At 41.8% G+C, this 14,087-nt stretch overlaps 1 protein-coding gene across 2 annotated transcripts in view; it reads right to left on the reverse strand.

Moving 5' to 3' along the window:
• slc39a13 (solute carrier family 39 member 13) overlaps positions 1-14,087 on the reverse strand; it is a 73,272-nt gene that overhangs the window by 18,828 nt on the left and 40,357 nt on the right. For both annotated transcript variants that reach the window (XM_063062261.1, XM_063062260.1), the window contains exons 5-8: positions 8,315-8,509; positions 8,121-8,210; positions 4,921-4,971; positions 4,309-4,441 (exon numbers count right to left, since the gene is read on the reverse strand). In XM_063062261.1, the coding sequence (XP_062918331.1) occupies positions 4,309-4,441; positions 4,921-4,971; positions 8,121-8,210; positions 8,315-8,509 (469 nt within the window). The remainder of the gene's footprint in view (positions 1-4,308; positions 4,442-4,920; positions 4,972-8,120; positions 8,211-8,314; positions 8,510-14,087) is intronic.

Below are 14,087 nucleotides of genomic sequence, written 5' to 3' on the forward strand. Positions count from 1 at the left end.
AATTGTATTCAGTTGCTAACCAATTGGGATAGATGTTATTCTTTCTTGTGTGTCTGTAAGCTATTATGATGCGCGTTTTTTGGGCAGAAGGTGCGATGGGGGGGAGGGGGGGAGAGAGGAAGAATGAGAGAATGAGAATGCAATGTTGTGAGTTGGCCAAAGGGGTGGACCCCGAGCTGGAGTCCGAGGTCCAGGGTCTTCGGCGAGGAGAGGAGATGAAGACAGACTCCTGTGGAGCGTCTGGTCGATCACCGTGGTTGGTCCCAGGCGGTGGGTCGAGGTGGTCAGAGGGGATCGAATGGTGGAAAGCCAACCCCATTACTAGAGCACCAACTGTGCACAAAGAGGTTGAACTTTGATAAGTTTGGCTCCTTTTACTTTTGTTTTATATTTTATCTCTAGTAATTATATAGTTCCAATAATATCGATAAATTGTAATTATTTAATCGTATATGGTGTATTGTCTTTTATTTGGCGGGGCGGGGTACATCACACAGCATCCACACAAACTTAACTACGGGGCGGGGTACATCACACAGCATCCACACAAACTTAACTACCCAGTTTGGTGGGGCCGAAGGCTGCTTCCCATAGGTAAGAGTTGACCAATAAGATAGCTCTTATTCAAATAATGCAGTACCAAGAGAAGCTTCCAGAATCATAACTGTAAATACCACCAGGGGTTCCCAACCTTTTTTTTTTAATAACATGGATGATACAACTATTGCTGGCAGAATTTCAGATGGTGAAGAGAGGATGTCTAGAAGGAACTATTGTTGGCAGAATTTCAGATGGTGAAGAGAGGATGTCTAGAAGGAACTATTGTTGGCAGAATTTCAGATGGTGAAGAGAGGATGTCTGGAAGGAACTATTGTTGGCAGGATTTCAGATGGTGAAGGCAGGATGTCTGGAAGGAACTATTGTTGGCAGAATGTCAGATGGTGAAGAGAGGATGTCTAGAAGGATCATCTAGTTGAGTGGTGTTGCAGCAACAACCTTGCATTCAGTGTCAGTAAGACCAAAGAACTGATTCTGCACTTCAAAAAGGCTCAGATGAGGGAACACACACCAGTTCTCATAGGGACCAGAAGTAGAAAGAGTGAGCAATTTCAAGTGTCAATATCTGTGAGGATCTACCCTGGACCCAACATATTGATGTAACTACAAAGGTTATACTTCATTCAGAGTTTGAGATTTGGTATGTCACCAAAGAAACTTACAAATTTCTACTGATGTACTGTGGAGAGCAATCTAACTGGCTGCATCATAGTCTGGTATGGATGGTGGGGGGGGGGGCTACTGCACAGAATCAAAATAAGCTTCAGATTGGAAACTTAGTCAGCTCCAAAATGGACATTGGCGTACGTAGTATCCAGCCATTTTCAAGAAGCGATGCCTCAAAAAAAAGGGCATCCATCATTAAGGACCCTCATCACCCAGGTCTGCCTTGTTCTCATTGCTATCATCAGGAAGGAGGTACAGAAGCCTGAAGACACAATTCAGGAACAGCTTCATCCGTTCTGCCATCCAATTTCTGAGTGGACATTGAACCCATGGAAAAAAAATACACAAAACATTTAGTGCAATTCATGGTGTTTTCTTTTTAAAACAAGTACCTGGGGGTGCACCTGGATAACAAACTTCAGAGGAGCATCAGCACAGAAGCTGTGTACAAGAAGAGCCAGGGTCACCTCTACTTCCTGAGGAGACTGAGACCCTTTGGAGTATGCAGGCCTCTCCTTCACACGTTCTACCAGTCTGTTGTTGCCAGCACAATCTCCTATGTGGTGGTGTGCTGGGGCAATGAGATCAACACACAGGATGTCAACAGGCTCAATAAACTGATTAGAAAGGCTGGCTCTGTTATAGGAGTCAAACTGGACACACTGGAGGCTATGGTAGAACAAAGGACCCTACAGAAAATCTTGGCAATTCTGGACAATGTTTCTCACCCTCTGCATGCCACCTTGGCAGAACAGAGGAGCATTTTTAGTATTAGACTAAGACAACTGCGCTGCTCCAAAGAGTGCTACATGAGGTCATCCTTACCCTTGGCCATTAGGCTTCACAATAAGACAACCTATAGCCAGGGAAGTGATGAACCCCTCTTGTTTGTGGTAACTTTTTTTTAATTCTTTCTACATCTCTTCTAATATTTATATCTGTGCACTTGTAATGCTACTGTGACACCATAATTTCTTTTAGGATCAATAAAATATCTATCTGATGTATTGCATTGTACTGCTGCTGCAGAGACAACAAATTTCACGGCATATGCTGGTGAAATATTTATCGATGGAGGAATTCATCCATTGAATGCTGCTGTTTTCTTTTGATTGACCGTAAATGAACAAATTCAGCAGATATTGGACTGAATTCATACAATGGTTTTGACAATTGCATCTTCCAAACCTTAATTTTCATTGTACCTTTCAAGATGATTTTCGATACCTTCACTTTCTTCATTGTTCCTAACTTGTTGGAAGTAGTGAAATCATTTCATTTTCACTCCTGGCTGGTTCTGGCCCCTCTAAGCATGAAATGCTTGAAACTGCAGTGAGCAAAACAGTTCTGAATGGTCTTACTACTTGTGCTCACCAACTGTCAGTGACAAAAATCACAGCGTTTTAAGACACAAATACACACAACTTCTGGTCAAGATGGCACCTGCGTACAACACTCACTTGGTTGACCACAAAACTATTTACTTCACTTCTTTTACCTTATGTCTGTTTTTTGTCTAAACTGTACATCTGGAAATGTTGGCACTTGCGATCTGCAGTTTGGAGATCGTTTGGTTGATCCAGCACATTGGTGTTTCTGAGGAGATTCTGGGAGGTAACATGCGCAAGCCTCAAGGTGAGGGGGCTGTGGGATATGGTGCAAGCCGACAATCAACCCCAATTCACTGATTAAAGCGAGGAGGGAGATTGAAACATCAAGATGAATGAGGAGGGAGAGCACCGACTACCTGCCTTCTGATCACTGGTGGGATCACTTTGCTGCCGGAGAGGGGAGCCTGTGTGGCCTCTTGCTGTGCTCAGATGATAGGCCTCTGGGTCTCTCTCTTTTGAGACGTTGGAGGATGTCACTGAGGTTTTCTGCGTTAATAGATCTGCTCTATGGTCCCCCCCCACCCCCACCCCCCAAAGTCTTAGCAACACACATCAAAGTTGCTGGTGAACGCAGCAGGCCAGGCAGCATCTCTAGGAAGAGGTGCAGTCGACGTTTCAGGCCGAGATCCAAAGTCTTAAATAGTTTTTATATTCTGTGTTTTTGCCTGTTCTTTCTCAGGTTCTTTTTTTGTGCAGGGAGAGGGGGATTTCAGGGGGTGGGGGTCGATGCTCTTGTTGCATTTTTGTTAGTTCTTCATGCGGGTGGGGGGTTGGCAGTTGATGATCATGTTGCTGTACTTATTTTGCGCAGGGGTGGGTGGGCTGGCTTGCTGTTTCTCTTTGAATTGACTTCCATGGTTTTTGTTTTGAGGTTATCTGGAGAAGAATCTCAGAATTGTATACTGCATACATACTTTGATAATAAACGAATCTTTGAACTGATGCCATTTAAAAACTGATTGCTTGAAGCACATTGTAGTGTCTAACAGCCACACAAATGCACACAACTGGCAATAGTTAGAAACTGTTCGGCAACAGTCCCCTGTCCCAAAATATACAAAGGGAATCCTGGCTAGTTTCTTGATAAGTTTTTGTTTGATAACTCACCCAAATAAGTGGCTGCTCCGATTAACTGATAGCCCAATTAACTGCATATATTATTACCATGTACATGTTTACTTTACGAACTTTACATGACCAAGGAATATCATTGCACTCTGTTGTACATGACAATAAACTGATATGAATCTGAATCGTACAAGCATGGCCTACAAGGGAGGGGAAGAGATGAAAATTAAAGCTGTTGTAATTGTCTAAAGTAAATTATAAGACGCCAATGTAACAGGTAAAATTTACATCCACACCCCCGATCCTCAGAGCAAGAGAAGATAATTCTGCTACTGATGTTACTAATGCACTTGCCCCTCTTATTTCAAACCCTCTCACTTTAGTAAGGATGACTAATACACTTACCATTATCCCAGACCGAAGCACTGGCAGTCACAGATAAACCACAGAAAGAGAAAGAAATTAAAAACATTCTTGCCCACATTGTGCTTAGATTGCCTTTCAACATTAAGGATAAAACTTCCTGGTCCCAGCTGAAATTCCATTATCACTTTTGTTCAAGACACTTCTTTTCTCCGGGCCCACAATCAGATTCCACAATGATGTGAAATGGATAAAATTCTACCTGCTCCTTCTGGAGACTCTGCGCAGAGAGCAAAGCAGGCCCCCAACACTCCTCCAAATGCAGTTGTGAGCTGCATTTTAGCTGCACTCCATCGATCAAATCCTGCCCTCAGCAGGATAGCAAAGTCTCCGACCTGTGGGTTAGACATTGTTATGAGTACACCAAGTTCACAAATATGAATTTCTCACAACAGGGAATTTAAATGCTGCCTTTAAACTCCAAACTGTTCCTCTCAGGATTTCATCTTCGGACACATCAACAGAACGTGAGAAATGCTCGCTGGAATAAGTTTACTTTGGCACATTCAATTCAATTATAACAAGGGTACTTAGAATTTACTTCTAACATATGGGTGACTGAAACGGGTTACAGATGGTACATTACAATCAGCATCTCCCACTTTCCAATGACACTGAGTGGAACAGCTAAAATTCCTCACATCAATTGAAAATTGATGGTCACAGAGGGAGCTACGAGGATGAGTGTCATTTCCTCGAATATATTTTTGTAGGAATGGGGTGAGAAGGAGGGTGACAATGTACTGAACTGAGAAAACATTAAGAAAAAAGGTTGGAAAGATAAATTATTCACATTAAGAACAAATTTACTCACCTCATGTGGGACTTCATGAAGCAGAATAGCTAGTGTTGTTGTGAGCCCAACCTGTAAGATAGAATAAGTTTATATCGAAACTGCAAGTGGCTTAATAGACAGTTGTAAGCAAAACAATGTGAATTAGATAGATCATGCCACTAATAACTGCTACAACAGTTGTTATCATGCGTGACTAACTTATTGCAGATCTCACTGAAGGAAACAGTGAAACGAAGCTGTTTGTGTTAGAGCCATTTAATTACTTGTCTCTGCCACCACTTTAAAAATATCAATAGCTTGAATTTGGATTTGATGAAATTGGTTTCACACAAAGCAGCATACAAAGTACAGTACACATGACAGGGCCTAGAGCATTAAAAGGCATAGTCTACATTTATAACAAAATAAATGGCTATTATTTAATGTATCAAATTCATTATATATCAACCCTATTAATCCTGCTCCTTTTCCTTATTGTCCTGTATCCTTGCAACTTATTCTCTCTCATATGTCCAACAATTCACCCCTGACTTTTTCTACCATTAACCAACACCAAGAGATATTTTATGGCGGCCAATTAATGTACAGATATTAGAAGAAACCCATGTCATCTTGGGAAAGAACATGCAGACTCTGTACAAAGAACACTTGAGGCCAAGACTGAACCAGCCCTGTGGAGCTGAATGGCAGCAGCGCTAATTGCTGTGGCAACCTTTCTCTAGTTTCATTACTAGAACAAATCTGCTGTGTCAATGTATAAATCAGAATCAGGTTTAATTTTACTGTCTGTCAGCTTTCAACTATTTCATTCCTGTACACCCCCTCATCACCATCTGAAATTCTACCAACGACAGTTGTGTCATTGGCAAATTTATACATGTCATTTGAACTGTGCCTAGCCTTTCAGTTGTGGATGTCAAGGGTAGAGCAGTGTGTTAAGCATGTATTCTTAAGATGCACCAATGTTGATTGTCAGTGAAGAGGAGATATTAGTTCTGGTCTGCACTGACCGTGGTCTCCCAGTGGAGAAGTCGAGGCTCCAGTTGCAGTGGAAGGTAAAGAGGCCCAGGTTCTGAAGCTTGTTGATTAGTACTGAGGATACAATGTTGTTGAACGCTGACTTGTAATCAACAAACATCAGCCTGACGTAAATATTGCTACTGTCTAGGTGATCCCAGGCTGAGTGTCGAGCCAGTAAGATTGCATCTGCTGCAGAACTATTGTGCCAATAGGTGAATTGCAGTGGGTCTGGATCCTTACTTAGGCCTCACTGGTCTAATCTGATTCTGAGAGAGCTGCCTTTAAGCAATTCTGGATTTACCACACTCAAGGGATTGTGGAATAGAGAGCCGGCAGGTCATTATAGCATGGGAGGCAGCTTGCCTCTGAGCTAGCGCCAGCTTTTTGCAAGCTAATCCATTACCCAGATCTTCCCCACAGACAATTTATTTGCATTATTGATTGCAGATTTTGAAATATTGTGCAACTTAACAGCTGTACAGGTAAGTTTTTTCCAAAATGGAAGTTTTCTTCTACCTGAAAGTAAACCTTCAGTGACAGTAACAGCCGAACATTTTGTGGGAATTTAGTTGCTACATGCAACTTGAGACCAACAACTACTGGCTACAAAATCCATCTCATCATACTGGTAATTAGGGTACCAGAAGTCTCACCAGCATAAATATCTGTGAGAAGCAAAGACAAAACAAGAGAGTGCCATCAAGAGTTATTATTGGGCAAATGCCTGGCAGCACAGTGGCAAAACCACTGCCTCACTGCAACCTGGGTTAATCCTGATCTCAAAATTCTGCCTTTGGGTGCTGACTGTATGAAGTTAGCACATTCCTTTGTGGCCATGCGAGTTTCCCTTGAATTCCTCTCAAATCCGAAAGACATGCGAGTTGGTTGGATAATTGGTCAATGTAAAATGCCCCTAGTGCTTAAGTGAGTGGTAGAAATGGGGAAGGGTAAAAGAGTTAATGATAATATGGTGGGAGGGGGAGAGAGGAAGAGTTGAAAAAATGCAATTGGTATGAATGGGTGGTTGATGATTGGGGCAGACTAAAAGCCGAATGGCTTGTTTCTATATATGTCTCCGTGGCTCGAATACAGAAACATAGAAACAAAGAAAATAGGTGCAGGAGTAGGCCATTCGGCCCTTCGAGCCTGCACCACCATTCAGTATGATCATGGCTGATCATCCAACTCAGAACCCTGTACCAACCTTCCCTCCATAACCCCGATCCCTTTAGCCACAAGGGCCATGTCCAACTCCCTCTTAAATATAGCCAATGAACTGGTCTCAACTGTTTCCTGGGGCAGAGAATTCCACAGATTCACCACTCTGTGTGTGAAGAAGTTTTTCCTAATCTCGGTCCTAAAAGGCTTCCCCTTTATCCTCAAACTGTGACCCCTCGTTCTGGACTTCCCCAACAACGGGAACAATCTTCCTGCATCTAGCCTGTCCAATCCCTTTAGGATTTTATACGTTTCGATAAGATCCCCCCTCAATCTTCTAAATTCCAATGAGTATAAGCGTAGTCGACCTAGCCTTTCATCATATGAAAGTCCTGCCATCCCAGGAATCAATCTGGTGAACCTTCTTTGTACTCCCTCTATGGCAAGGATGTCTTTCCTCAGATTAGGGGACCAAAAGTGCACACAATACTCCAGGTGTGGTCTCACCAAGGCCTTGTACAACTGCAGTGGTACCTCCCTGCTCCTGTACTCGAATCCTCTTGCTATGAATGCCAGCATACCATTCGCCTTTTTCACCGCCTGCTGTACCTGCATGCCCACTTTCAATGACAGATATTATTGGCTATGAGACCAAGTCGTAGGTATTATTTAATACTATTTCATCCTAACTTATTACCCAGCTTTAGTCTAGGTCTATGAGTGTCTGACTGATGTAGCATGCAGTTGTCTGACTGAATGCATATGTGTCTCGAATCAACATTGCTTCCAAAAAGAATTGAAAATATTTTGTTGTTGTATTCTGAAAGAGGAATTTGAGAGATTAAGTTTAGTTTGCAGTTTTTCTGACCAGGCCAAAGTTAATAATTAAGCAGCAAGACGAATTCAGCACTCTTCAAATTCTATAATGTGACCAGAACAACAATTACATTGATTCACTCCTAGGAGCAAACCTATAGGTAGGAACTAAGGTCTTATGTTGCAGATTACCCTTGGCAAATTAACTTTTTCTACTTACTAACCTTTCTGCTAACAAGAAAGCTGCCAGCCACTGCCAGGCCATGTGTGAAGTTATCAATACCATTAGCAATCAGGTTCAAGTATCCACTAATCTAAAGAACAGAAAGTGTTGTTAAATTTTCAAAACAAAATGGAAATGCAGTCATGCAAAATTTGAAAAAACAAATCAATCCAGCGTACATCTGTGGCCCCTTACCTTTATAGCTTGAACAGGCTGAGTAAATGCCTTTAGCTGTGATGTAGTGTCATAGCAGTAACCATTTCTAAGTTCAAAATAAGAATCAATGCAATGCATATTCACAGAGGAAATATTTTTTCCATTCTGAAGGCATTTTATCCCTTTATCTGTATAACAACATCTATTCTGCAATGTCTTCTGGGTCTGAAGTGTCTAGAAGAATAAGAAAATTTCTAATGAGCTGAGGTTTGGCTGCAACAGGAAGTGATGATATTTCTTTTAAAAAGTCACTTACAACCTCAGGATATTCCTAGGAGGCTTCCAGTCAATGAAATATTCTGTCTTCCTATTATGACACAACATTTATGATAGCCAAATAATAGTGATGAAAAGATAATCTACTGGTTTATAAATAAAGAATAGTAATTTATAGCCGCATACTTAATTACTAAAGTCAAAACCCAGTTTGCCTTTAATACCTCAAAGATGCTTCTGCAAAGTACATGGTTATAAACAGCAGGCTTTACTTCCGTGAAAGATAAAAAGGTCCAAACTACACACAAGGAGGAAAAATCTGTACATCAAAGACTGCCGAATCAGTGATTTTGAAGTGTAATACATATACAACTCACATTGTATAATGCAGAGGACATTCCCTTGAATGTTACTTGGAATGAAGTGTTTCAGTGTCAGAAGGGAGAGGATAGGCTGGTTTTGTTTTCCTTGGAGTGAAGGAGGCTGAAGAGGACCTGACAGACGCATACAAAATTATGAAGGGAATAGACAAGGTAGATAATTGGAAGCAGATGTGGTGAACCTTTCTGAGACCATGTGTCCAAATTTGTGATATCAAAAAAATTATCTCGCATGACATGGTAATTTTGAGCAGAGATAATCATTGATTAATGAATTAGTAATAATAATTATGGATTAAAAGAATAACTATGAGTCCTGTTGTATATTTGCATATATTTATTTCACTATTAAGTATAACAGAGATTGAAATAAATGAAGAATTTTATAAAAGCTGTTCAAAAACGATTAATACAATTTTTTTGAAGACTATTGAAAAATAACAATTTCTAAATAGCATTTTTATTGCACCTCATATATAACACAAGAAATGTGAGGATGAAATTATAAGCTTTTCCTGAGGAGACCGAGGTCCTTTAACATCTGCCGGACAATGCTGAGGATGTTCTACGAGTCTGTGGTGGCCAGTGCTATCATGTTTGCTGTTGTGTGCTGGGGCAGCAGGCTGAGGGTAGCAGACACCAACAGAATCAACAAACTCATTCGTAAGGCCAGTGACATTGTAGGGATGGAACTGGACTCTCTGACGGTGGTGTCTGAAAAGAGGATGCTGTCTAAGTTGCATGGCATCTTGGTCAATGTCTCCCATCCACTACATAATGTACTGGTTGGGCACAGGAGTACATTCAGCCAGAGACTCATTCCACCGAGATGCAGCACAGAGCGACATAGGAAGTCATTCCTGCCTGTGGCCATCAAACTTCACAACTCCTCCCTTGGAGGGTCAGACACCCTGAGCCAATAGGCTGGTCCTGGACCTATTTCCTGGCATAATTTATACATTACTATTCAACTATTTATGGTGTTATTATTATTTATTATTTATGGTGCAACTGTAACAAAAACCGATTTCCCCCGGGATCAATAAAGTATGACTATGACTATGACACTCAAAGCTGCTCTGCAGGCTGACAGTGTTGTTAAGAAGGCATACGTGCGTTGGCCTTCATCAATTGTGGGATTGAGCCTTTAGGAGCTGAGAGGTATTGCTGCAGCTATATAGGACCCTGGTCAGACTCCACTTGGAGTACTGTGCACAGTTCTGGTCGCCTCACTACAGGAAGGATGTGGAAACCACAGAAAGGGTGCAGAGGAGATTTACAAGGATGTTGCCCGGATTTGGGAGCATGCCTTATGAGAATAGGTTGAGTGAACTTGGCCTTTTCTCCTTGGAGCGACAGAGGATGAAAGATGACCTGATAGAGGTGTACAAGATAATGACAGGCATTGATCGTGTGGATAGTTAGAGGCTTTTTCCCAGGGATGAAATGGCTAGCATGAGATGGCACAGTTTTAAGACGCTTGGAAGTAGGTACAGAAGAGATGTCGAGGCAAGTTGTTTTTTTTTTACAAGTGCAGAGAGTGGTGAGTGCGTGGAATGGGCTGTCGCCATTGGTGGTGGAGGTGGATACGATAGAGTCTTTTAAGAGACTCCTGGATAGGTACATTGAGCTTAGAAATATAGAGGGCTATGAGTCACTATTATGTACACGCAACTCTGGGGAAAGTACCGGTTACATGCACGCAACACTGTAAAAGTATCAGCAGCAATAGAACACACCTGGAGTCTGTTTTTGATGTTAAAATCCACTATCTTTATTAGCAACTACTAAATATAGTAACTTAACCAGGTGATCAAAAGTTAGCAGTGTTATGCATATGTAGGTGTATAGATAAAGTTCCCAAACTTATTCAAGCTCAGGTGGCAAGAGCTACAGTCTTAGGATGGTATGCACGAAAGTTCAGTTCAATCCTCAGGTTAATTAATGTGAGATATTTGTAATCAAAGGCGAATGTTGTGAGAAGGCAATTACATCGATATTCTACAGATTTCATGACAACAATTCAAAATAACAATAGCTGTAGGTTTTATCTCAGAAGTTGTTCCACTCCACACATGAAGTATCACCAACAGTGATCTTCAATGAATATCCTTTCAACACAAGTGGTATCACACCCACATTCAGCTACGGGACATCCCAAAGTGGTGGCCACAGGATTCTTAAACCGAATCCACGCATGGATTATCACCAACAGTAGCTTATCACAAAGGGGACCCTTTTCCAGGGAAAACTACTACCCAGGCAAGGGTAGACACACCAGTAGATTCCACAAGGTTACCCCAACCACACAACATGATAGCCACTTATCCAGTTCCATGACATACGAAATAACTCCAACAGTGATTTGCCACAGGATTACCATCTTCCAGTGAAATACCACCCCCAGACAAAGGGTAAACGTAGACATGGTATTCAAAAAGGTCTCCCCTCACCAGAGAACCCACTCCTGTGGATTAACGATGTGACAATCACGCTTTCGTATTCAAATGGAATAAAATTCATCTTTACGGGCTACTAGGAGACAGTCCAAACAGTGACCTCTTTGTCACTAGGTTTCTTCTATTTCAAACCTTCCTCTCCCCTCCTCTCTGCAAACTTCTTCCAGTTGTAGCACTTATGAGAGTCATTTATTAATACTCTGGATCGATCTCAACTCACCCCTTTTAGGCTACTTAAAGTTTAAATCAGCGACTCCACTCACTGGTGTCTTTCATTGATTGAAACCATCTTGACTCTGACCATGTGTGTCTCTGTGTGTGTCTGTAACAGGATCACCTGACCTTGCTTATTCAAAACAAGCCATGAGAAACCATAAACATTCATTGTCCATCAAATAACTCCACCTCTCTCACCATAGTAACCAAGCAATTTTGTCATCAGTAGAAATCCAAGTCAGTCTCATTCTCTTGGCTTCTTAAAGTGACAGTCCACAGAAAAAATGAACCCTAGGGGTATATAACAAACCCCAGGTAATTTCTAAGGTAAGGACATGTTTGGCACAGCTTTGTGGGCCAAAGGGCCTGTATTGTGCTGTAGGTTTTCTATGTTTCTCTGTTTCTATGTTCCACCAGGAATCTTGAGGCTACTGACATCAATGTGATATCTAGCATCTGCATTCAAGAAAGCAATACATATTGTCAAGTATGAAAGGCAATATAAACTAGAGGGCATAATTCTGAAAACAATGTATGAACAGAGAAACAAGTAGTATGTGTAGAACAGGGACACAATGGACTGGAAATGCTACAACCTGGAGCAAAAAACCCTAAATTTTTGGAGGAACTCCATGCATGAAGCAACATCTGTGGAACTAAAGGAATAGTGAACATTTGAAAGTTGGCACCCTGCACTCTGAGTGAGATAGCTTGCATAAGGAGCTGAATGGGATTGATGAAGCAGTGGCTGGAAGGTGACAGATGGAACCAATTGATAAGGAGGATGATGGGTAGATGAAGCCAAGTTTAGTGGTGATGGGGAGGGGATGATGTATGGAGTTGGGAGACAGTGGCTGACAGGTGGTAGGTAGAAACATAAGGAAAAGCAGCAAGATGGAATTAGGGTTAGAATGATTTCGAGATGCAGAATACATTAAGGAGTATGGGAAAAGAGGGAAATTTGGTTGTAGACCAAATAGAGTATAAGCCGTGAATACATTGAATGACATAGTAGGTTTGAAAGCCTCTCCTATATTCCCCATGTATTTTACACATTGTAACTTGACAAAGGATACTAATTTTAACAAGCCCATTTTTGGGATTCACAGAATTATCAAGTTGCTATTTTAAATGCAGACCAAATGGAATAACTTTCTGTGCTGACAGTTCAGTCAGCAAGTGGTCAATTTTTTCTGTTATTGGCCAGCTAAGAATGGTGACCAGCTCAAAAAAGGTACTGAAACCTGACATACTTTATTGTCACCAATCAATTGATACTAGAACGTACAGTCATCACAGCGATATTTGATTCTGCACTTCCCGCTCCCTGGATTACAAATTGATAGTAAACATTAAAAATTTAAATCATAAATCATAAATAGAAAATAAAAAAATGGAAAGTAAGGTAGTGCAAAAAAACCAAGAGGCATGTCCAGATATTTGGAGGGTATGGCCCAGATACGGGTCAGGATCTGTTCAGCAGTCTTATCACAATTGGAAAGAAGCTGTTCCCAAATCTGGCCGTACGAGTCTTCAAGCTCCTGAGCCTTCTCCTGGAGGGAAGAGGGACGAAAAGTCTGTTGGCTGGGTGGGTCGTGTCCTTGATGATCCTGGCAGCACTGCTCCGACAGCGTGCGGTGTAAAGTGAGTCCACGGACGGAAGATTGGTTTATGTCATGTGCTGCGCCGTGTTCCCGATCTTCTGCAGCTTCTTTCGGTTTTGGACAGGATAACTTCCATACCAGGTTGTGATGCACCCTAGAAGAATGCTTTCTACGGTGCAGCTATAAAAATTAGTGAGGGTTTTAGGGGACAGGCCAAATTTCTTTAGTTTTCTCAGGAAGTAAAGGCACTGGTGGGCCTTCTTGGCAGGGACCAAGTCAGGTCATTTGTGATATTGACCCCGAGGAACTTAAAGCTTTTGAACTGTTCCACTTGCGCATCACCAATGTAAATTGGGTCGTGCGGTCCGCTACTCCTTCTGAAGTCAACAACCAATTCCTTCATCTTGCTGACGTTGAGGGATAGGTTATTGTCTTCGCACTATGCCACCAGGTTCTTAATTTCCTCTCTGTACTCAAACTCATCATTACCCGAGATACGGCCTACAATTGTTGTGTCATGAGCAAACTTATATATTGAGTTCGATGGAAACTTGGCTACACAATCATGGGTGTACAGTGAGTACAGCAGGGGGCTGAGTACACAGCCTTGTGGGGCACCGGTGCTCAGAGTGAGTGTAGTGGAGAGCTTGTCCCCTATTTTCACAGCCTGGATCCTGTCTGTGAGGAAGTTGAAGATCCAGCTGCAGATCTGAGTGCTAAGGCCCAGGTTCCGGAGCTTAGGAATCAGTTTATTTGGAATGATGGTATTAAAGGCAGAGCTGTAGTCAATGAAAAGGAGCCTTACGTATGCGTCATTATTCTCCAGATGTTTTAAGGAGGAATGTAGGGCCAAAGAGAAGGCTTCTGCCATTGACCT

The sequence above is a fragment of the Mobula hypostoma genome, chromosome 11 (assembly GCF_963921235.1).
Source record: "Mobula hypostoma chromosome 11, sMobHyp1.1, whole genome shotgun sequence".
Lineage (NCBI taxonomy): Eukaryota > Metazoa > Chordata > Chondrichthyes > Myliobatiformes > Myliobatidae > Mobula > Mobula hypostoma.